General features: G+C 39.0%; 1 protein-coding gene across 1 annotated transcript in view; it reads left to right on the top strand.

Moving 5' to 3' along the window:
• Positions 1-25,679, top strand: part of LOC114051287 (C2 calcium-dependent domain-containing protein 6-like) — a 94,815-nt gene that overhangs the window by 46,196 nt on the left and 22,940 nt on the right. Inside the window, exons 10-11 of the mRNA XM_027873487.1 lie at positions 24,076-24,190; positions 24,832-24,904. Coding sequence (XP_027729288.1) covers positions 24,076-24,190; positions 24,832-24,904 — 188 coding nt within the window. The remainder of the gene's footprint in view (positions 1-24,075; positions 24,191-24,831; positions 24,905-25,679) is intronic.

A 25,679-nucleotide genomic window follows, 5' to 3' on the forward strand; every position in this document is an offset into this window, starting at 1 on the left:
TGGCCATGTAGGCATTTTAAAAGGCTTGCCAACTTCAACTATGGTCTCTGCCTCATTCAATCCAATGTATCATGGTGACTCCTTTGCTCATGGTGACTAGTGAAGGGCATGTAGTCTCCAATCTTGGTAGTTAGAAAGAGCAGAACAAGCCATGGGAAGCCAGGAGTAAGAGTCCACACCAGGTTGATCATCCAGCACAGCAATGGTGTGGTGTGTGGTTTGTCCTTCATTCTCTAAGAGGACCATGATATCAGGAAGATGATGCAATAACTTGCAAGTGAATTGGATTTAAGTGAGGGAGGGCTGTGCAAAGTCACCAGCCTCACTTTCTCCTCCAGAGCCATCTGGGTCCAGTGGCCAGATACAGATCAGAACAACTGGAGATGGCCCAGCAGCACAGCAATAATGCTCTAAGAAGCAAGGAGTCTTATGAAGCGGCCTTTGGGGCTCTAACCCAGCATAAGGATTCACCTACCAGTCATACTGCATCTGGATATGAACTTGGTAGAACTAGTGCCATGTCCTACATGTGCTAAGTTTTGAGCTTAATTGCTACTCAACTACCCAGGAATAAAGCAGAATAGGGAGGATTATGTCCCTGGGGAATTGGGGGAAATGTTTGTACATTTGAACAAATAACTCTATTATCTGTGAAGTAAATATTTTTGTTCAGTCATTTTCAGTTGTGTCTGACTCTTTGTGGCCACATTTGGGGTTTTCTTGGCAAAGATACTGGAGTGGCTTGCCATTGCCTTTTCCAGCTCATTTTACAGATGAAGAAACTGAGGCAAACAGGGTTTAAATAACTTGCCCAGGGTCACACAGCTAGGAGGCCACATTTGAACTCAAATCTTCCTGACTCCAGGCCTGGCACTCTCCCCCTGTGCCACTCACTTACCCCTGTGAAGTAAATGTCCCTTTGTAAAAGCCAATTGATGTTAAGAGGTTAAATGGAACTGGGGGCTAGTGCCTGGGCCCCTAAACGTTGTTGGGGTGAAGGAGGGGAAGAAACAGTTTTCTCTAGCTGAAGGAAAAGACAGTTTACTCCCTTCATGACCCTATTGGGTTGTCTAATAATCTTGAATGGAACATGTAACAGACTTGACCCTGAAAATCTGCTCAGAGTCAACCATGTTGCTCTTAGATGCTATGAGGAGGAGCGACGGTTATTGTTTATCTCACCTCATCTGAAGGCCAACATGGGAAAAAAGACTAGCCATTAAGGAGGGAAACACAGTCCTTAATGTTCTCTCCTTCCTTAATTTTCATTCTAGTGTCTTTATTTTATGTGTGTTACATGTCAGTGCAAGCTTATTAAGGGAGAAGACTATTTTGGTGGCAATCCCACAGCCAAGCAACAGTGTTTTGGATGTGTAGTACGTGCTTAATAAATATTTGTTTATTTGAATTGACGTAGTCCTAGTTCCTAATCTGGTTGAATAATGAATCCCATAAGTGGTTGCATTATTTGAATTCCCATCAGCTTTGCACTATTCAAAATTATAAGTACATGTAAAATATGATAATTGGTTACAGCTCAAAGGAAATGTACACTGAACATTTTAAAACATAAGTTAATCTATTTATTAATATAATAGCAAGAGGTAAGAAAAAAGTTTATTATGATGCAATAGAGTAGTTAACAGAAAGCAAAAATTAAAAAATTACTGAATATCCTACCTAAAGTTAATCCTATACTAACTGCATGACAAAAATGTCATTATGATTATTTAAAATATTTTAATGGCATAGACTGAACCGTTCTCTGCTTCTTTAAATTTTCATATGCATGCTGGTAGTTGCAATTATCGACATCTCAGTGAATTTGCATGGTCATATTCTCACCCAGTGAATTAAGTATAGTTGGATGACCTTGGGCATTATCTAAAACTAGTAATGCTTTAAAAGATTTTGTTGTCCTTGCCACATTTTCAACAGCTGGGCTAAAATCGCTTGAAAACCATTCATTGAAAACAGTATTAGTTACCCATGCTTTCTTATCTGATCACCTGATAATAATTGTCAATCAGATTGGCACTGGTCTCTAACCTGTGGGTGGCTGGAGCAAAACAAAATAGACTAGAGACAGAAGAATCAGGTATTAAACAGAAATTTAATTTCAGAGTGAGGAAACTGGTGTATAAGCAAGGACACGTGTCTTAGGAGCCCCGCCCCTACCAGTGTGGAGATGTTAGTACTTATACCAGTGGCTGCACAGTGAGCTGTAGCCCTGACAATGAAGGGGAACAGCAACAGTGTGACAAGTTTAATTCATAGCAGGACTTCATGATGGGAACATGGGTACTCCAGGTGCTTATCCAAGCTCAGAGACCACCTGATGCTGGTGAGAAACAATCCTGGGATTTTACTGGGGCTGAGATCAGCCAGAGATTGAGTGCAAAGGATTGTTGTTCTGCCAAGCTCAGGGCACAGCTTGCTTGTTGGGCCTTAGCTCTGGAAAACAGAATGTCTCCTTATATCTTGACATTTCCCCCTTTTGGCCAAAGGGAGGGGGTGTCTGAAAGAAACCCTACCCTTATGAACAATGAAGGAGAGGCAGGTATAAGCCAAGATGCCAAGGGAGGTCGGTTGGACCAGAACTAGATGTTGCCCAGTGGATTAGTTAGTTCCTTGAAGGAACCCAATGGGGAAGTGTGTCCCAGGTATTTTGCTAGCCATTGTTTGCTTGCAAGCACAAGTAGAGGGGGGCCAAGGACGTAGAGGAGAAAATACCAGCACACTCTTGAATCCAGGCCTTGGTGGTTGGACATATAACAAAAGGGAAGAGAAAAAAAGACTAGAACAGTATGCTCAGTCCTCCTCTGGAATCTTGAGACACCTGTCTCATCTGGGTGTCGGTTGCTTCTGGGTGCAGACTAAATGAACCTTGAGGTCACTGGAGGGTTCTGCCTCCAGAATAGGGGCTTTCTTCAGATGATCCAGGAGTTTTCACCCACAAGTTTGGTAGCGGTGGGAGTGGTTGGAAGAACCTGGTAGGGGCCCTTAGAGAAAACTCCTGGCATCAATCTTTGAATCTGAGCTTCTGGTCAGCATCACATAGATCCTTGGTTAAGAGTCTCTAAACAACACATAGCGATGATCCAGTTTCCCAGCCACACAGAGCTAGGTTTAAACAATGCAATAAGTTTTTTCTCCCAGTTCCCATAATTGCATAATTATATTGTCAAGTACACATCAAACTACTTAGAGGTCTCACAATGGACTAGTTTTGAGAAGGTGATTCCACCAATGTAACCAAGACAACTTAAACATAGACAACTTAAAGCAAAAGACCAAAGCAATCCAGTGGTTATCACCAATATTAATAAACATCAAGTCTCCTTGTATCCTAGTAAACCATTCTCAATATGCATTTAATCAGCACATTTTGAGTCCCAAATGTCTCATGTAATTATCTGGTCCCTGGATATCTTTTCTTGGACAGTAAGCTTTATTCTCAGGACAGCTCTAAAAGGGATTCAGCTTCTCTGGCTTCACATCTAGAGGTTCCTAGATAATTCTGCTAGTAACAAGATTTAATACAATTTAGTACAATCACTTAAATTTAGTTCTCCAATCTTGAAACTTCAGAGAATTTCAGGTTATATATCATTTTCTGTTTCTATTCTTACCTAAATCAAGTACCTGTTATAAGAATCTTTTTAAAAAAAAAAAATATGAGCTACTTTTTTATTCTTAACCAGTACCAGATAGTTTTAATTATTGCCTTATAATATAGTTTAAGATCTGATACTGCTAAACCTCCTTTCTTTACATTTTTATTAGTTCCTTTGCTACACTTGACTTTTTGTTCTTCATTTTTATTATATAGGCCCTGCCTGCCCATGAATAATTTATATTTCTCCAATTATTTAAATCTGATATACCTCCTGGGTTTATTTTGGCAGATGCACTTCTAGACGTTTTATGTTGTCTAGAGTTATTTTAAATGGGGCATCTATCATTATCTCTTCTTGCAGGGTCCCTGTCCCTGCTCACTGGGACAACTGCTTCAACTATTATTTATCTTTCCCAGTGTTCTAAACTCTCTGGCTACAGCCCTTAGAAGTTTTTCTGGCTCGCTGCATTTTAAGTCTTTCAAGGTAACAGAATGTAGCTCACAACACAAACATGACACATTTTACGGTTTGCAAAGACACAGATAAATAACAGGGTAGATACAGACAGACACAAAGAAAGCATGCAATTATAATTCTGATTTTAACTGGTTCTGAGGCACACAAGTCAGAGGTATGCACAAGTTGCTGATTTAACAGGGGCGTGCCATAAGAACCACAGGCATGCAGAGAGGCCAATCAACAAGAGATGTGCAGTCAAGAAAGGATGTCCTGACCAGAGTGGTCTAGGATGAACCAGGTCAAGGGAGAGACAAAGAAAGGGGAACTGAACCAAAGTGTGAGCCTAGAGGATCGGAGCAAGAACAAGGTCGGCGGACTTACCGGGGGTGGGGGCGGGGTCGAACTCCAGAGACATCTCAGGTGGCACCTAGTCCACTCCTACTGGTCCCGGAAAGTCCACCAGGCCCATTCCATCCAATCTCACTTCTGACACCAATTTAAATGCCAACCAGACCAGGCCCAGTCTCTAACCCGTGGGTGGCTGGAGCCAAACAAAGCAGGCTAGAGACAGGAGAGTTGGGAATCAAACAGAAGTTTAATTTAAGAGTGAGGAAAATGCTTGCAAGCAGAAGTTTTCCTTCTCACTGATTGCAGCCTTTCAGAGCATGAGGATTCGAGACTGACAAACAAATATTGGTTTTAATTTAAAATCCTCTTCTGTATTACTTCACAATTAAACTGTTGAGCAATCCTTATACACTTTAAGTCCAGACTGAGCTTTTTCTTCTTAGAAATCTAAGTTTGGAAAAGCATCCCTTTTTACTTTTTAAAGGATAAGCCTTTTTTCACCTGCACTAAAAAGTTGTTGATCCGTGTATCCACAGCCAATTATTTTCTTCAAGACATCAGGATATTTATCTACATTGCTTTCATCTGCACTGACACCTCCCTCGTAATTTTAATTATGTAGTTGAACTTAATTTTTAAAGCCTTCCACCCAGCCAGTGCTTGTAGTAAAAGTTTTTTCACTGTCCACTTTACTTTTTTTTTTCGCTTCTTTAAATAAACTTGGAGCTTTTGCCTTGTCAAGCCGGTATAAAAATTAGATCAACAAGGTAATAAATAAAGTAAGCCATTTATTCAGAGTCAAAGAATTGCAGTTTGGAACGACACATTGTCTTACTCAGACAGGGACGTTCCATGAAGAGTTATAAACAGAGGTTATAAACACTCAGAAGGGAGATAGCTAGGTAGACAGATGGAACAGCAGATCTTATTGCAGCGTGATAGCACTTTCCTAGAAAAACCACGGGACTAGTTTAGGCCTTTTCTAGCCAACAGGGGCAGGCCACTGACTGTACCCCAAGTTGGGTTATAAGAATAGCTGAACTGCAGGAAGGGAGGGGTTGCAAAAGCGTCCTTGGAGTTATCTATGGCTGAGAACAAGGGCAATGAGAAACTGCTGGTCATAAAAGAGATTCCCAGCAGTTTAGCTTGGGGATAGGAGATGATTAGAAATCACTAGTCAGAACAGTATAGGGCTCCCTGAGTTTTCCAGGGATTGATACAGACTGAATGGCCACTCTATGAAGGGGAATGTGTTTTTTGATGATAGTCTTCAATCCATATAGTTAAAAGATGCTCCATTTCTTTCATTTTAACAGTTCTAGTCCTTGAAGTTGTTTGCAAACCAAAAAAAAAATTGATGAAGTTTCACCTTTTTCTTTTACTTCACCTATATGTTTTATAATATTCTGTGCATTCAGGCACCCTGACATCTTGTCCTATTTTAGAGTTACTATGAGCACTTTCGTGCCATCCAGCTGCATCAAATCTTCATTACAATGTAATAACTTATCTCTTTTTTCTTTCTTTTTTTTTTTTGCACTGCCAGTGTTTGCATCTGAAGTATTCTACCTTTTGTCCATTTTGTTAAGGATTTTTCTTTTAAAGTAACAAAAACCATTGGTAATGTGGTATTCATATGTGCTGATAGGCTAGAGCAGCCTAACATGTTAAAACACTCACACATATCCAATTAAATTGAATTTTGCTTAGATTAAATGAAATCTGGTGTCATTTTATAATTCATGCAAAATTGAATTTCATGTTATTCATACTTGCATGAATCTCAACCTAGATGTAGATCATACAGAAGAGAGAAGAATGGAGGAGTACTCTATCTTGAAATTGAGTTCCCAAAGTTAAGGTCAAAGAAGAAAGTGATTTCTAAACCACATATAACTGGGCCAGGTGGGGAAGTTTTAAAAAAGATTATATCAATGTTAAAGGCGCTGCTCCTAAGACTTCAGCACAAGCTGAATGTTTAAAAAGGCCAAGGTTTTCCACTGCATCCAGGGCCATCTCTAGTCATTTTGATCTATATCTAGACACTGGACCCAGATGGTTCTGGAGGAGAAAGTGAGTCTGGAGTTTACACTTCCAGGAGCAAAGATGGCAGAGTAAGAAGTAAGTCACTCTCACCCTCCCTTATTGACCTCTGAAAGCCCAGAAAGTGTCCCCCCAGGAAAAATCCTGGAACAGCTGAGCTAGCAGAAAGACAGAGTGCAACAGTCTTGTAGCTCAAGAAGCTTGGGGAATTAATGGGAAAGGCCCTGCTTGCTCTGGGGGAGGGAGAGCAGTACAGGACAGGAGGCATCCCAGCAAGCCAACAGCAAGCCCTGTTTCAGTATACACGGGGGAGATCCTGAGTCCCAGGGTAGTGGAGCAGGTAAGTGCCAACACCAGGACCCCGCTGAGTACCTCAGTACAGACAAAGGAATCAATAGACCCTAGCTTGGAAAACCAACATGTGTGACAGCCTTCTCCAGCAGCCAAATCTTCCCATGCCTCAGCATAATTCCAGGAAGCACAACTCCAGGAGGCAAAGCTCCAGGATGACAGACATCCTTCAGCAGTGAAACATCCCTGTGCAAGGCCGAGGAGAGCAAGAGCCAAACATTCAAGTGCAAGGCCCAGGTGAGCAGGCACCAAAGAAAGGAGCACAAGGCTCAGGTGAGCAGGCATTCCCCCAGGGGCCAGACTCCCTGCCCTTACCCTGAGAGCTTCATTGTTGCTGATTCCAGCCCAACACCAGGTAAGCTGCCAGAACCCTACAGCCTCCAACTGCCAGCATCTGAGGCCCCAGCACACAAAGCCAGTGACCACGTCCAGGGCTCCCAGCACAAGAAGCTTAGGTCATTGCCTGCTGCGCTCCAGCAGGAGAACTCAAATTTTTTAAAAGTCAGGAAATAGGCAAACACCATGAGCAAAAAGCAGAAATGGACAATGATCATAGATTCTTATTATGGGGATAGGGAAGATCAAGGCACAAATTCAGAAGAGGAAAACATTGTCAATATACCTACATCCAAAATCTCAAAGAGGAATATGAACTGGTCTCCAACCCAAAAAGCCTTCTTGGAAGAGCTGAAGAAGGATTTTAAAAGTCAAATAATAAAGGTAGAAGAAAAGTTGGGAAAAGAAATGAGAGGTGTATAAGGGAGAGTCAATAGCTTTAAAAAAGGAAGGACAAAAATTACCTGAAGAAAACAACTCCTTAAAAAGTAGAATTGGCCAAATGGAAAAGGAGGCACAAAAATTCACTGAAGAGAAGAACTCCTTAAAAAGTGGAATGGGCCAAATGGAAAAGGAGGTACAAAATTTAAAAGAAGAAAACAATTTGTTAAAAATTAGAATTGGGCAAGTGGAAGCTAAAGACTCTATGAGAGATCAAGAATCAAACAGAAACTAAAGAATGAAAAAATAGAAGAAAATGTAAAATACCTCATTGGTAAAACAACTGACCTGGAAAATAGACCCAGGAGAGACAATTTAAAAATTATGGGTTTACCTGAAAACCAAGATGAAAAAAGGAGCCTGGACAGCATTTTTCAGGAAATCATTAAAGAAAACTGCCCTGAGGTACTAGAACCAGAGGGTAAAATAGTCAATGAACGAATCCACCAATCACCCCCTGAAAGAGATCCCAAATTGAAAACACCAAGGAATATAGTAGCCAAATTCCAAAATTACCAGGTCAAAGAGAAAATACTGTAAGCAGCCAGAAAGAAACAATTTAAATTTCATGGAACCACAGTCAGGATTACACAGGACCTTTCAGCTTCTACATTAAAAGCTTGCAGGGCGTGGAATACAGTATTCCATAAGGAGCTTGGATTACAACCAAAGATCAACTACGCAGAGAAATTGAGCATAATCTTTCAGGGGAGGAGATGCACATTCAATGAAATAGGGGACTTTCAAACCTTCCTGATAAAAAGACCAGAGCTCAACAGAAAATTTGATCTTCAAATACAAGACTCAAGAGAGACATAAAAAAGTAAACAGGACAGAAAAAAACCAACAATATGTTATTAATAAGAGCAAATTGTTTAAATCCCCACAAGTGAAGATGACACTTGCAACTCTTGAGAACTGTGTTGTTATTATGACATTTAGAAGGGGTATACGTAGAGGGCGTGGGTATAATTCAACCTAGGTGATGATAAAAAAATCTAAGTGATGAAAAGAAATTGTACTGGGAGTAGAGGAAAGGAGGAGGCAGACAAGGGTAAATTACATCACATGAAAAGGCACAAAAACCTATTACATTAGAGGCAAAGAAGGGAGGAAGATGAACATTGTTTGAACATTACTCTCATCAGATTTGGTTCAAAGAGGGAAAACATAATCAGTTAGGTATAGAAATCTAACTTACCCTATAGGTAGTAGGAGGGGAAAGGGAAAAGAAAAGAGGGGGTAAATAGAAGGGAGGAAAGAAGTAGAAAAGGTAAAGGGGAAGAGAAGAGAGGGGGCTAATAGAAAGGAGGGCAGACTGAGAGAGGTGGTAGTCGAAAGCAAAACTCTCGTGAGGAGGGAAAGGAAAAGGAGAGAGAAAAACATAAATGGGGGAAAATAGGATGGAGAGAAAGACACAGATAGAATCCTAACTGTGAATGTGAATGAGATGAACTCTCCCATAAAACAGAAACGGATAGCAGAATGGATTAAAAATCATAATCCTACAATATGTTGTTTACAAGAAACACATCTGAAGGAGAGGGATACACACAGAGGAAAGGTAAAAGGCTGGAGCAGAATATATTTTTCTTCAGCTGAAGTAAAAAAGCAGGAGTAGCAATCCTGATCTCAGACAAAGCAAAAGCAAAAAATAGATCTAATTAAAAGAGATAAGGAAGGAAACTACATCCTGTTAAAAGGTACCATAGACAATGAAGTAATATCATTACTAAACATATATGCACCAAGTGGTATAACATCCAGATTCTTAGAGGAGAAGTTAAGGGAGTTACGGGAAGAAATAGATAACAAAACTATACAAGTGGGGGACCTCAACCTCCCCCTCTCAGAACTAGATAAATCTAACCACAAAATAAACAAGAAAGAAGATAAGGAGATGAATAGAATTCTAGAAAAGTTATATATGGTTCACCTCTGGAGAAAATTGAATGGGGATAGAAAGGAATATGCTTTTTTTCTCGGCACCTACACAAAAACTGACCACATACTAGGGCATAAAAACCTCACAATCCAATGCAGAAAGGCAGAAATATTAAATGTACTCTTTTCAGATCATGATGCAATAAAAATTACATATAATAAAGGGCCATGGAAAGATAGACCAAAAATTAATTGGAAACTAAATAATCTAATCCTAAAGAATGAATGGGTCAAACAACAAATCATAGAAACAGTCAATAACTTCATCCAAGAGAATGACAATAATGAGACAACATACCACAACCTATGGGATGCAGCAGGAATGGTTCTTAGAGGAAGTTTTCTATCTCTCAATGCTTACATGAATAAAATAGAGAAAGAAAAGATCAATGAATTGGTCATGCAACTAAAAAAGCTAGAAAAAGAACAAATTAAAAATCCCCAATTTAAATACCAAATTAGAAATTCTGAAAACCAAAGGAGATATTAATAGAATTGAAATTAAGAAAACTATTGAACTAATAAATAAAACTAAGAGCTGGTTTTATGGAAAAAAAACAATAAAATAGATAAATAATTTAAAAAAAGAAAGAAGAAAACCAAATTACCTGCATTAAAAATGAAAAAGATGAATTCACCACCAATAAAGAGGAAATTAAAACAATAATTAGGAGCTATTTTGCCCAACTATATGTCAATAAATATAACAATTTTAGTGAAATGGATGAATATTTACAAAAATACAAATTGCCCAGATTAAGGGAAGAGGAAATAAAATACTTAAATAACCCCATTTCAGAAAAAGAAATTGAACAAGCCATTGATGAAGTTTTTAAGAAAAAATCTCCAGGACCAGATGGATTTACAAATGAGTTCTATCAAACATTTAAAGAACAATTAATTCCAATACTACATAACCTATTTGGGAAAATAGGTGAAGAAGGATTCCTACCAAATTCTTTTTATGATACAAATATGGTGCTGATATCTAAACCAGGAAGAACCAAAACAGAGAAAGAAAATTATGGACCAATTTCCCTAATGAATATAGATGCAAAAATTTTAAATAAAATATTAGCAAAGAGATTACAGCAACTAATCTCAAGGATAATAAACTATGACCAAGTAGGATTTATACCAGGAATGCAAGACTGGTTCAATATTAGGAAAACTATCAGTATAACTGACCATATCAACAACAAAACAGAAATCATATGATTATATCAATAGGTGCAGAAAAAGCTTTTGACAAAATATAATACCCATTCCTATTAAAAACACTAAAGAGCATAGGAATAAATGGAGTCTTCCTTAAAATGATAGGTAGATCTATCTAAAACCATCATCAATCATTATATGTAATGGGGATAAGCTAGAAGCATTTCCAGTAAAATTGGGGATGAAACAAAGATGTCCATTATCACCACTGTTATTCAATATTATACTAGAAATGTTAGCTGTAGCAATTAGAGAAGAAAAAGAAATTGAAGGAATTAGAATAGGCAAAGAAGAAACAAAGCTATCACTTTTTGCAGATGATATGACAGTATACTTAGAGAATCCTAGAGAATCAAGTAAAAAATTACTTGAAATAATACATTTAGCAAAGTTGCAGTATATAAAATAAACCTACTTAAATCATCAACATTTCTATATATTACTAATAGACCCCAATAGCAAGAGATAGAAAGGGAAATTCCATTTAAAATTATTGTAAACATTATAAAATATTTGGGAGTCTACCTGCCAAAACAAGCTCAAACTATATGAACACAATTACAAAACACTTTTCATGCAAATATAGTCAGATCTAAGTAATTGGAAAAATACCAGTTGCTCATGGGTAGGCCAAGCTAATATAAGAAAAATGACAGATCTACCTAAATTAATTTACTTGTTCAGTGCCATACCAATCAAACTACCAAAAAATTATTTTATAGACCTAGAAAAAACAATAACAAAATTCATCTGGAAGAACAAAAGGTCCAGACTATCAAGGGAACTAATGAAAAGAAATGCAAGAGAAGTTGACCTAGCTGTACCAGATCTTAAATTGCATTATAAAGCAGCAATCATCAAAACTACTTGGTACTGGCTAAGAAATAGAGTGGTGAATCAGTGGAATAGGTTAGGTAAATGCAACACACAATAGTCAATGAGTCTAGTAATCAACTATTTGATAAATCCAAAGACTCCCCCTTCTGGAATAAGAACTCACTATTTAACAAAAACTGCTGGGAAAACTAGAAAATAGTATGGCAGAAACTACATATAGACCAACATCTTACACCCTATACCAAGATAAAGTCAAAGTGGGTACATGATTTAATTATAAAGACTAATACCATAAACAAACTAGGAAAGTAAGAAATAGTTTACCTGTCAGATCTATGGAGAAGGAAAGAATTTATGACCAAACAAGAGAAAGAGAACATTATGAAATGCAAAATGGATGACTTTGATTACATTAAATTAAAAAGTTTTTGCACAAACAAAGCCAATGCATCCAAGATTAGGAAGGAAATAATTTTTACAGCCAGTGTCTCTGATAAAGGCCTTATTTCTAAAATATATAGAAAACTGAGTGAAATTTATAAGAATACAAGTCATTCCCCAATTGATAAATGGTCAAAGAATATGAACAGGCATTTTTCAGAGGAAGAAACTAAAGCTATCTATAGTCATGAAAAAATGCTCTAAACACTATTGATTAAAAATATGCAAATCAAAATGACTCTGAGGTGCCACATCACACCTATCAGATTAGCCAAGATGACAAAACAAGAAAATGATAAATGTTGGAGAAGATGTGGGAAAATTGGAACATTAATGCATTGTTGGTGCAGTTGTGAACTGATCCAACCATTCTGGAGAGAAATTTGGAACTATGTCCAAAGGGCTATAAAATGTGCATACCCTTTGACCCAACAATAGCACTTCTAGGGCTGTATCCCAAAGAGATCATACAAATGGGAAAAAGACCCACATGTACAAAAATATTTATGGCAGCTCTTTTCGTGTTGGCAAAGAATTGGAAATTGAGGGGATGCCCATCAATTGAGGAATGGCTGAACAAGTTGTGATATATGAATGTAATGGAATACTAGTGTGCTGTAAGAAATGATGAACAGGCTAACTTCAGAAAAACCTGGAAAGACTTCTATGGTCTGATGCTGAGTGAAGTTAGCAGAACCAAGAGAACGCTATACACAATAATAGCCACATTGTGCGATGACTAATATTGATAAACTTAACCCTTCCCAGCAATACAAGGATCTAAGACATCTCCAAAGGCCTCGTAATGGAAAATGCTATCCACAATCAAAGACAGAACTGTGAAGTTTGAATTCAGATTGAAGTATACTAGTTGCTATTTTTTTTCTCTTCTGTTGAGTTTTGTTTCCTCTTTCGGGTGGTTCCTCCTGTTGATGCTAATTCTTACTTACAACATCACTAATGTGAAAATATGTTTAATAGGAGTGTGTATGTATAGCCTATGTCAGATTGTGCACTGTCTTGGGGAGGGTTGATGGGGAGGAAGGGGGAGAAAAATTATAAATTCAAAAACATATGGAAGTGATTGTTGATAAATCAAAAGAAATTAAAAAAAGAAAAAATAGAAAAAAATAGAAAAAAACAAGAAATGATGAACAGAAAAACCTGGAAAGGCTGATATGAACTGATGCTGAGTGAAATGAGCAGTACCAAGAGAATAGTGTACAGAGTAACAGCCACATTGTATGATGACTGACTTTGATAGACTTACCTCTTCTCAGCAATGCAAGGATCTAAGACAACTCCAAAAGACTCATGATGGAAAATGCTATCCACAAAAAGAATCATGGAATTTGAATGCAGATGGAAGCATACTATTTACTCTCCTTTTCTTTTGTTGATTTATTTTATTTCTTCTTTCTTGTGGTTCCTCCCATTAGTTCTAATTCTTCTATGCATCATTACTAATGTGAAAATATGCTTAATATGAATGTATAAATAGAGCCTATATTAGATTACACGCAGTCTTGGGGAGGGGGGGCAGACAGAGGGGGAGAAATTTAAAATTGAAAATCTTATGAAAGTGAATGTTGAAAGCTAAAAATAAATAAATAATTTTTTTTAAAAAAAGGGGAAAAAAAGCCCCCCCAAAAAAATTAAAAAAAAAAAGAAAGTGAGTCTGGTGACTCTGCACACCCCTCCTCACTCAAATCCAATTCAGTTGCAAGTCACAGCATAATTTCCTGATGTCATGATCCTCTTCCAGAACAAAGGTCAAACCATAACCTGTGACTAGTACAAGCTGCCCCAGTGGAAACCCAACTGGCTAGTTCCAATTGGGCAACTCAGTTTCTCCTCTCTTCTCTTCTCCTCTCCTCCCCTTTTCTTCTATTCCTTCTCTTCCTCTCCCTATGCCTCATGGGGTATCATGCCCTTACCTGAGGATGTTCTGCCCAAAGGAAGGTAAATTTTGCTGGCTGAAACCTACCTAGTTTTTTTAGGGTTTACTGGCTAGATTTCTTTAAGAGCATGCCTTAAACCCAGTTCACTCTGGCCCTCATTGATTAGCTAACAATAGGTCCCTGCCCAAACACCACTTAATGATTATTTTTTTGGGCCTGGTTGGCTCAGAATGAATGCAAATAGTAATTGTTTCTCTTTCAGCCAGCAACCCTGATGGTCTTCCCCTCCCGGTTTGATTTTTTTTTTTTTATTAATGGGGCCATCCCTTGACTCAATTCTTAAACAGGCCTAAACACTGAATGGGTGTTGCCTCAGTCAAAATAAGAACTTGAAAAGACCTTAGCTTAAAAAGGCCAAGGTCTTCCACTCTATCCCAGGCTATCTCCAGTCATCCTGATCTATATTTGGCCTCTGGACCGAGATGACTCTTGGAGGAAAAAGTGAGTCTGGTGATTTTGCACAGCCCTCTCTCACTCAAATACAATTCATTTGCAAGTTATGAAGTTCCTCTTCAGGAACAAAGACAAACCATAATCTGTCAATGCATTTAGGACTAAAGGACAGAGATATTGAAATGTAAAGAGAAAGGTCTTCAGATGCAAAATAGACATTCCTGGCTGTCTACAAAGATTCACAAAGAAGTATGAGAAGTAGAATTGAACAAACTAAAACTGATCCTTTTAAAGCCAGGTGAATGGTTTGCTGAGGGAAAGAGCTTTGGAGATTGGGAGGATTGTTGAGTGACAGAGGTAATACCTCTTCCATTTCCTGCCTGGAGGTAAACTGAGGGAGTTAAAAGGTAGGGGTACTGATCCCAAGCTAAGGGTTTGTTGCCTAGCAGAAAGATACTGGAAGTATTCCAACCTAAAAAAGAATTTGGTGCCATCCAGCCAAGCCAGTGGCTGAATGTGGAATGGACTGCAATTACTCATCCAAGAGCAAGCTCAGGACATCCAATAGATCAGGCTAGGCAGAAGAGGTGGGCATTAGAAAGTGCCCAGGGCCACCCAGCCTAGAAGCAACTACCTGGAAGCCAAGTGGTCTGCAGACAGCCCCTGACCAGAGCAGCAGCCACTGAGCCTGATGAAGAGTAGAATGGCTAGTCCATCACCACCAAGCCCTGATGGGAATGCCATAGGTGCCCTGCTATTTTGTCACCGTGAGTCACCTTGGCTACATGTGTCATGCCTTCTTCCCATTGTTCACACCCACTCTTCCTCCTCCAAGATTCTTTATGTATTGGGGAAATTTCTTTGTAACTACTCTCCTTGCTATATCATTTGAGTAAATGTCTTTGCTAAAGAGCTGACTATTAAAGGGAAGCGGTAGTGGAGGATTGTGAACTGATGTTAGGAGAGTTGTTGTTGTTTGTCCTTCATTCTTGAAGAGAACTAATGACATCAGGAGGGTAATGTCTTGACTTGCAAGTGAGGTAGGGTTGTACATCATCAGCAGCCTCAATGTCTTCTATAGAGCCATTAGAATCCAGTGACAAAACTGGATATAATAAGTCAAGCTGGCTGGCAGTGACCCCGGAGGTAGTGGGTCTTTCTAAGGTTAAGGTCTTTCACAGATCTCAGTTTGTCTGAGGCAACACCCATTCAGTAATTTAAGGCTAGGTAAGAAATGAGACAGAAGATGGCCTAGTTTGCCTTCTCAAAAGAATCAGTCTAGGAGGAGAAGACTCTCAGAGTTTCTGGCCAGAACAGAAACAATTTCTGTTTATACTCACTCTGAAACATCAAAACCCAAACAATGAGCAAGAAAGGCTTGGGCTGGGACCTATTATTGGCCAGTCAGTGAGAGCCAGAGTAATATGAATTTAAAGACATAGTCAAGTTGCTCCATTTGAATCCCAATTTGGCTTTATCAAAGCCTAGTTTTTCAGAGCTATGTTTCAAGAAATCATAAATGAACATAACATGAGATAAAAGAGTTAATTGTCCCAGTTTAAAAAAAAAAAGAACAATGATAGAATAAATAAGTAGGGAAGAAAAGGAAAAAATATTACCCCCAAACCCCAAGATATGTTGTAAAATGTAAGTGATTTATATTCCTTTGGACAGAGCACCCATGCACCCACATGTAGGGGTATGACTGCCCACATGGACAGAAGGAAAAGGAGGAGGAAGGGACAAGAGAAGGAAAAAGAAGCATTGCCCTGATAACGAGAAAGTTCTTAGGAGTTATCATCTTCCCATGTAGGAATGTAAACAGTTTAACCTTATTGATTTCGTTATGATTTCTCTTTTGTGAATCTTGTGCTTGAATGTCAAATTTTCAGCTCTGGTCTTTTCATCAGGAATGTTTGAAAGTCCTCTATTTCATTAAATATTCATTTTTTCCCCCTGAAGATTTTATACTCCATTTTTGCTGGGTAGGTGATTCTTGGTTGTAATCCTAGCTTCTTTGCCTTCCAGAATATAATATTCCTAGCCCTCCACTCCTTTTCCATAAAAGCTGCTAAATCTTGTGTGAGCCTAACTGTGACTCTATGATATTTGAATGGTTCCTTTCTGGCTGCTTGCAATATTTTCTCCATGACCTGGAAGCTCTGAAAATTGACTATAATATTCATGGGAGTTTTCATTTTGGATCTCAATCAGGAAGGGATTGGTAGATTCTTTCAATTTCTATTTTTCCTTTTGGTTCTAGGATATCAAGGCAGTTTTCCTTGATAATTTCTTGAAATACGATGTCTAGTTTCTTTTTTTGATCATGGTTTTCATGTAGTCCAATAATTCTTAAATTATCTCTCCTCAATCTGGTTTTCAGATCAGTTTTTTTCCAATGAGATATCTCACATTTTCTTCTATTTTTTCATTCTTTTGACTTTGTTTTATTGTTTCTTGGTGTCTCATGGAGTCCTTAGCTTCCAGTTGCCCAATTCTAATTTTTAAGGAATGATTTTTTTTTCAGTGAGCTTTTGTACTCTTTTTCCCTTTGACCAATTCTGCTTTTTTAGGAATTATTGTCTTCAGTAGATTTTTGTGCCTTTTTTTACCGTTTGGCCAATTATATCTTTTGAAGTGTTATTTTCTTCAGTATTTTTTTTCAGCCTTTTACCAGGCTGTTGACTCGATTTTCATAATCATCTTGCACCACTCTCATTTCTTTTCCCAATTTTTCCTCTACCTCTCTTATTTGATTTAAAAAAAAAACTTTTAAAACTCTTCCAAGAATTTTTGTTGGGCTTGTCTCTGATTCATGTTTTTTTCCTTTGGAGTTTTGCTTGCTTGTAGCTGTTTTGATGTCATTGTCTTCTTCTGAGTTTGTGTCTTAATCTTCCCTGTCATCATAGTGGTATTTATGGTAAGGGTTTTTTTTTGTTGTTGTTGTTGTTGTTTGCTCTTTTTTTTTTTTTAAGTCTACTTCAAAGAGAAAGCAAGAAGAAATATACAAACATTTTCCCCAGAACATCTGGGGCATACTTTATCCTACACCACCTAGTCTCTGAGGAAATAGTCTTAAAACTTAGCTCAGTTCTTATATACCATTGGCCCTACAAGTTCATTTCCAGATGTAGCAAGACTACAAGATGAAACTTTCTGTTGGGCTAGCATCTAGGTCACTCCCAAGAAATCATTCCTCACTCTCTGGGCAATCAATGCAGCACTAGCTGAGAAATCTGGCCTGGACTCTTGACTCCCACTTGCTCACTGGACTTTTTTGACCCGACCTTCACTGAATGCCATAAATAAAAGAGTCACTGAGAACCCTCAAAAATGAATGAGGCCAGAAGTCAGTAGATGAAGCTGGTAGGCCTCTGTGAATGCCTCCAAAGCCAATCAACACAAGGCTATCTGACTGGAACCAATAGGGACTATTTATGCATGCTCCACAGTCTGTCTTTCCAAGACATTTCTTTTATGTGTCACTATAGTTCTTCCAGAAATATGTTTCCCAGGTCTTCTATGTGGAGAGTTGTCATCCCAGGTTCTTTTCTTTTTCAGGTTAACCTCCATAGTAGTCATGTTGTGAAAAACTAAGTATATTTCCCTTCATCCTATCCTGCCCCCCATTTGTTCTATTCTGTCTTTTGCCCCTGTCCCTCCTCAAAAGTGTTTGCTTCTGATTATCCCCCCCAATCTGCCCTCCCCTCTATCAATCCCCTTCTCTCTTGTCCCTTTCCCCGGTTATTTTCCTGTACGGTAAGATAGATTTCCATACCCAATTGTGTATGTTATTCCCTCCTTAAGCCAAATCCTATGAGAATGAGATTCACTCATTCCCTCTCACCTTCCCCCATTTCCCCTCTACTGTAAGAGCCTTTTCTTGTCTGTTTCACATGAGATAATTTACCCCATTCGACCTCTCCCTTTCTCCTTCTCCCAGTATAATCCTCTCTCACCCCTTAATTTCATTCTCCAGCTATCACCCCTTCATCTTCAACTCACCCTGAACCCTCTATCTATCTATCTATATCCATATATACATACATATAATTTTTTTCCTCCAACTACCCTAATACTGACAAAGCACTCATGAGTTACAAATATCACCTTTCCATGTAGGAATGTAAACAGTTCAACCTTAATAAGTCTCTTATGATTTCTCGTTCCTGTTTACCTCTTCATGTTTCACTTGAATCTTGTATTTGAAAGTCAAATTTTCTATTCAGCTCTGGTCTTTTCATCAAAAATGCTTGAAAGTCCTCTATTTCACTGAATGTCCACTTTTCCCCTGAAGGATTATACTCAGTTTTGCTGGGTAGGTGATTCTTGGTTGTAATCCTATCTCCTTTGTCCTCTGGAATATCATACTCCATTCCCTCTGGTCCCTTAATGTAGAAGCTGCTAAATCTTGTGTTATCCTGCTTGTGTTTCCACAATACTTGATTTGTTTCTTTCTGGCTGCTTGTAATATTTTCTCCTTGACCTGGGAACTCTGGAATTTGGCTACAATATTCCTAGGAGTTTTCCTTTGGGGATCTCTTTCAGTTGGTGATCAGTGGATTCTTTCAATTTCTATTTTGCCCTCTGGTTCTAAAATATCAGGGCAGTTTTCCTTGATAATTTCTTGAAAGATGATGTCTAGGTTCTTATTTTGATCATGACTTTCAGATAGTTCAATAATTTTTAAATTCTCTCTCGTGGATCTATTTTCTAGGTCAGTTGTTTTTCCAATTAGATATTTCACATTATTTTCTGTTTTTTCATTCTTTTGGTTTTGTTTTACAGTGTCTTGATTTCTCATAAAGTCACTAGCTTCCAAGTGCTCCATTCTAATTTTTAAGGAAGTATTTTCTTCAGTAATCTTTTGGACTTCCTTTTCCATTTGGCCAATTTTGGTTTTTAGGGCATTCTTCTCCTCATTGGCTTTTTGGGTCTCTTTTGCTATTTGGGTTAGGCTATTTTTTAAGGTGTTATTTTCTCCAGTACTTTTTTGGGTCTCCTTTAGCAAGCTGTTGACTTATTTTTCATGATTTTCTTGCATCACTCTCAGCTTTTCCTCTACTTCTCTTACTTGCTTCTCAAAATACTTTATGAGCTCTTCCATGACCTGGGACCAATTCATATTTTTCTTGGAGGCTTTGGTTGTAGGAGCTTTGGCTTTGTTGTCTTCTTCTGTTTGTATGTTTTGATCTTTTTGTCACCAAAGTAAGATAATGTAGTCTGACTCTTTTTGCACTGCTTGCTCATGATCCCAGCCAATTACTTGAGTTCTAAACTCTTTTTCTTAAGGTAGGGGTCTGTTTCCAGTGTGGAGAATGTACTGTCCCAAGCTTTGGGGGTTTTGTGCAGCTGTTTTCAGAGATACTTCTAGGGACTTGTAAATTTTCAGTTCTTCCAAGGTGCTATGGTCAAGGGCGAGGTGTTTACTCCTTTCCTGGCCTGTGTTCTGATCTGACTGCATGCACTCTTTTCTGTCTTGGAACTGTGAGGAGTATTTCCTCTCCACCACCACTACAAACTCCACGCACCAGCACTCCTCCTTGCCCCAGGACCGCCACCCAGAACTGTGACCCAGATCCAAGCACGACAAAGCAAGAGAATCCTGCACCAGCAGAGAAATCTCTGCAATCCCACTCTGATCAGTCACTCGATTCCCCCTCAGTCTGTGGGCAGGAAGCTCGGAAGGCAGCCACCATCCTGGGGCCTTGCGTTGGGGCTGGGGCTGCCATGCTTCTCTCTTTCACCACAGACACAGACTTCCCACTTACTTTCTAAGTTGTCTTTGGCATTTGTGGGTTAAGAGTTCTGGAAACCACTACAGCTGCCCGAGATTCAGTCCTCTGAGGCCTGCTGTAGGTTCACTGAGGCCTGTGTACCCATGCCGAACTATGCTTCTCTCCCAGCCTGGTGTGTTATGCCTTTCCAATCAACCATCCAGGTTGTCTTGGGCTAGAAATTTGTTTCACTCTGTCTTTTTGTGGGTTCTGCTGCTTTAGAATTTATTTAGAGCCATTTTTTATAGGTATTCGGAGGGGTTTGGGGGAGAGCTCAAGCAAGTCACTGCTTTTATTCTGCCATCTTGGCTGTGCCCCCCCCTCCCTGTTCGCTCATTTTTTCAGCCCATTTTTTGACTTTTAACTTTATGTTAAAGTTGGGTTCTGCTCCCAGGTTGGGGAGAGGGAGCACTGTCCCAAGCTTCAGCTTTTCTTGTGCTGCTATTTTCAGAGCTATTTCTGTGGGTATAAGTTTTTAGTGCATCCAAGGTGGTATGATCCAAGGAACGGTATGGTTACTGCTCTCCTGGCTTGTGTTCTGGTCTTTACTGAGGAAGGGCCTTGCTCCCCTGCAGCTACAAGTGAGGGCACTCCTCTTGGCCCTGGGAATGTGACCAGATCCCGTGCTCCCTTGTGAGAGACCACAAGCATTCTTCTCTGACTTGGAACTATAACCAGGGATCCTGTTCCAACAAGTGCTCATACTTCTTTTTGCCCTGGAATTACAACATGGAATTGTGTATGGTCAGTGCAACAGGGCACTGCACCCAGGGCCAGCAGAGGGTCTCCTGTACTCTCTTTCTGACCAGTTGTCTGACCCCCTTACTTTCTCCGGCCTGAGAGCTCCCAAAGCTGCTGCTGCTGCCGCCACTGTCACAGCCACCTCCAAGGCCTGCTGCTGGTGTTGCCCCATGTGTTTCAGGCTGCTCCAGACTGACCCCCAGCCCAGCGTCATAGACCTCTTCTGCCAACTTCTTAAGTTGCTTTTAGGCTGGAAAAATGTCTCACTTCACCTTTTTGTTAGCTGTTCCACTCCAGAATTTGATTTGAGGCATTATTTTAAAGTTGTTTGGAGGAGAATGCTGTTGCTAAGTTGTTGCTTCTACTTTGCTATCTTGGCTCCTTCTTTCTATATATGCATAGTTTAAGAAGATATCCTGGGCCACCACCAGTCATCTTGACTTTTGTCTTGCCACTGGACATCGATGACTCTGGAGGAGTAAGGCTGATGACTTTGTGCAACTCTGCCTCACTTAAATCCAATTCACACACAAGTCAAGACACTACCATGTGATGTCCTCTTTGAGAACAACAACAACAATTTAAGAAGGAAGGAGAGAGCAGTAACAGTTGAGATCAGGAATCAGTTTCCTATAGCAACAAGATATAAGACAGAGAAACATGGTCACTGGAGTTGTGAGCCGCTCTGATGGAGGATTTCCTGGGCAAAGTCCAAGTGGAAGAGGAATTCCTTGTAGATATTGAGGGGATTCCTTATAGATAGATGTTGAAGTCTTCCACATGTTCTTGTTTACAGAAGGTATTGTGTTGATTTCAGTAAGACCTGTAACATTGCAGTCTCTTTAGTGAGATTCCAAACTGTTAAAAAAAAATTACAATCTATGTAGGAAAAACGTAGGATGTCTGTTGTTTAGACTATGATATATATTAGATGGACAGTTCATTGAGCTGAAACATCAGTCCATATCCCTTGGACAGAAACTGTAGAGGCACTATGATTCTTTCCAGGAAAGGAAGTAGGAAGTTGGGACCTCTCCTCATAGAGAGGGAATACTGAACTAGAATTATATCTGCACATTTAAATAGTCTAGGGGAAGTAATTTTTATGTTCAAGCCACACTCCTAATTGCTACCCCTTTCTAGGAAAAGGAGGAGCCCAAGGGATATAACCAAGGCTTGACTCCCTTCCCACCAAATGCCATTTCTATAATGAATGCACATAACAAATCCATTTAATCAAGTAGATAACAAAACAGAAATAAGAGAAAGTACTTATGAGAGTATCCACTCAGACAACACAGAGTGAACAAGTTTTCCCCCTGAGTGTAATAAGGCAGCTTAATCAAGAGAGAAAAAGTTTCAGCTCTCACTCCACGGGAAATTCCCTGAAGTCTGGTGTAGCAAGCCCGGCATAGGAATATGACGAAGACTGCCAACTCCGCTACATATCAACTTCTTCCCAGAGCCTTCAGGAAACTGAAGAGAATTTTAAATGATGAGTCTTTTTTCTCAAAAGTGAAAGCCAGAAAAAAGACCAGGAAGAGAAGATCTCTCCTCTCTACCTCTCACTAATTCCACCCACCCCTCGTGAAGGTGTGGGGCATTGAATGATCAGTTTCCACCAGTGAGGAGAATCTCATGCAATTGACCCTTTGAGGGGAGAATTATAGTTTAAAAACCTGAAATTCAATTCTGAGAGACTTGAAAGGAAATAGGTGTGCTATTACACTAATGGTACAAGTTGAATTGTAGTGATCTTTTTGGAAAGTAATTTGGCAACATAACAATTATAAAACCTGATCATGGGATTTGACCAAATAATCTTACTAAGACATTTCATAAGGATAGTGTTCAAAGGAAAAAACCGTGTCTGAAAATATTCATAAAAACATTATTTGTAATAGCAAAAGTCAGGAAATAAACCAGTATGTTAAATTATCTAAAACTAGGTGATCTCTGAGGTCCTTTCCAGCTCTGTTAACTATAACAAATTGCAGTATATTGATGTAATAGAGTATTTTTTGTACTATAAAAAGTAGCAAATATGAAGAACACAAAATATAGAAAGATTTCTATAAAGTGATTCAGATTGAAGAAAGCAAAATCAAAACAACATGTAACCTGTGTTCCCTGGTTGTTCACCAGTTCTTGGAAAGGGCATGCTTAAATAGTACTTAAAATTTCTATCTATCCTATGGTTCCTCACTTATTGAAAGATTCCCAGCCCTCTTCCATAGGCAACAAGTAAGGGGTCCACAATATACAAGTTTGGAACCCCTTGGTAGTGTTGACACAAAATCTCTATTGCTTATTGGATTTTGTAGGACTAGCTGATCAGTTGTGTGTTGTGTTTGATTAAGGATAATGGTAGAAACCTCTCTAAGTTTGATTTGGTTGAGATATAGGATTCTTACAACTTCTGTATATCCTAATTAATATGACTAGGTGAATCTTGAGGAACCACAATGATAGCCAACTCTCTCTAAACCAGTGTGAACACCTCCCTTAATCCACAACATTTCTCAGGTTGTAGAAATATAACATTATAGTAAAAATATATGGCTTTCCTAATATTAACAAGATGCCAAAAGTCTAGGGGCATACTTGGTAAGATTCTGCCCATTTGTGGGATAGGCACAAAAGATCCTCACCCTGAAACCAAGAAATTCTAATTCTTCCCGAGGACTGAGTCATGCTGCACAAATAGGGTAGAGCAGGGGTCGGGGAACCTGCGGCCTCAAAGTCACAGGTGGCCTTCTAGGTCCTCAAGTGCGACCCTTTGACTGAATCCAAACTTCACAGGACATATCCCCTTAGTAAAAGGATTTGTTCTGTAAAACTTGGATCTGGTCAAAAGACCGCACCCAAGGACCTAGAAGGCCACATGTGGCCTTGAGGGCGCAGGTTCCCCACCCCAGCATCATTTAGGGTGCATACTCTTCCCACTGATCTTCATAGACACCTGTGACACCCCCATGTAACCTGCTTAATTCCATTCCATTGACCTAAATTAAACTGTGCCTGAATGTCCTGTAATCCTATGGAAATAATGTACTTTCCCTTTTTTACAACCAGCTTATTGTATGTTTCCTTCTAACTAGAATCCTTTGTAAGAATGTCCTTACCAATATATTAAACATATAATCAACTAATTCCTTTCATTAGGCTTGACACAATGAAGAAAGAATACAGAAATTTGAAAACATGGGGAGAAAAATCTAATTATTTAGATAAAATTCTTCACATGAAAGCAGAAAAAAAAGAATTTCCTGACTCTCAGGTAACTAAAAAGGATATATTAGTTTACTGTTTCAGACATGAAATATAATTTAACATGATTTTCAGATTTTTATACCATTTTTTCTTTCCATTTTCTTTCTGTTCTGTAGAATTTAGCATTTAATAAATTGCTTATTAATTTTCAAGGCCAAACATGTACAACTTGGGTAATCTGGATAATATAAACTTATCTGAAAATAAATTTATCTGGCCTGAAAACTTATCAGAACAAAGATATATCTAAGGTTTTGTCATGGAAACTTGTATAAATTTGATATATGGATGAGAGACACCTTATCTGAACAAATAGCCTTTCAGTCTGCATTGTGTATAACCTTAAATGCAATCTTGCATGACTGGGCCATGTTTTTGCTGTCATTATTTAGAGGGAAAACTTCTACTTGTTGCATCCTAGGTGGCAGGGGGTTTGAGAGGTCTCTAGGCCCTCAGGCCAGGCCTTAGTGGCATGCTGTTAATGGGAAGCCTCTATCAATTGCAGGGTATGAAAGTTTTGGGGACTGCTCTCAGGTCTTCTCATGGAAGTATCCTTCTCACCCCACAGGGTGAAGAAATAATGAAGACAAAGTTTTTAAGATCCATTTATTGACAAGGTTTCTCATTTTCTCTAATGTTTGCTTCCAGGTTTCTGATAGCCATGATGACCTAGTTGCAAAGAGTGAGACTCTACCCTCATCGAGTTTCCTTCAGCCATCAGGTCTAGAAACTCATTTGGTTCTTTATAGTTATTATTAAATAGTTTAAATAAAGATAGACGTCTTGCAAAAAGAAAAGCTAATGCTTTCTTTAAATGGATTTTCGTGTTTATGTTAGGAGATTAATTACATATATTATTCTAGTTTTGTGTAGAACCCCTTCTTATTTGTAAAACTTACAGAGAAAATACTAGAATGACTGAGTTTTAGACCTTATGTTTGAAGCTCTGTTGGAAAATGTCTTTAAGGGCCAAGAAATAAGTTTAGAAATATGAACTCTAGGCCATAAAGGATTGTGTGTTATGTGGGCTGTTGTTCTTTGGTCCACTATTGTGGGTGGGTGAGTGGAGGTGTGTGTTTGAAAGAAAGCAAAAGAGAATATGCATATTTTTCTATTTTTGTCTCTCTTGCCTGGAGTATTACAATAGCCTGCTGGTGGGGATTCCTACCTCAAATCTCTCTTCATTCCAATCTATCCTCCCTTCAGCCACTAAAGTGATTTTCCTGGGCCATCTTCAGTCGTCCTGATCTTTATCTGGCCACTGGGCCTAGATGACTCCGGAGAAGGTGAGGCTGGAGACTTTGCACAGCCCTCCCTCACTTAAATCCAGCTCATTTGCAAGTCATGGCATCACCTCTCTGATGGTCCTCTTTGAGAACAAAGGACAAACAGCAACAACAGCAAGTGATTTTCCTAAATCAAAAGTTTGACCATGTTGCCCCCTACTCAGTAAACTCCAGAGGCTGCTACCAGCCACAGGATCAAATACAAAATGC

The sequence above is a fragment of the Vombatus ursinus genome, unplaced genomic scaffold (genome assembly GCF_900497805.2).
Source record: "Vombatus ursinus unplaced genomic scaffold, bare-nosed wombat genome assembly UNPS02014802.1, whole genome shotgun sequence".
Taxonomy (NCBI): domain Eukaryota; kingdom Metazoa; phylum Chordata; class Mammalia; order Diprotodontia; family Vombatidae; genus Vombatus; species Vombatus ursinus.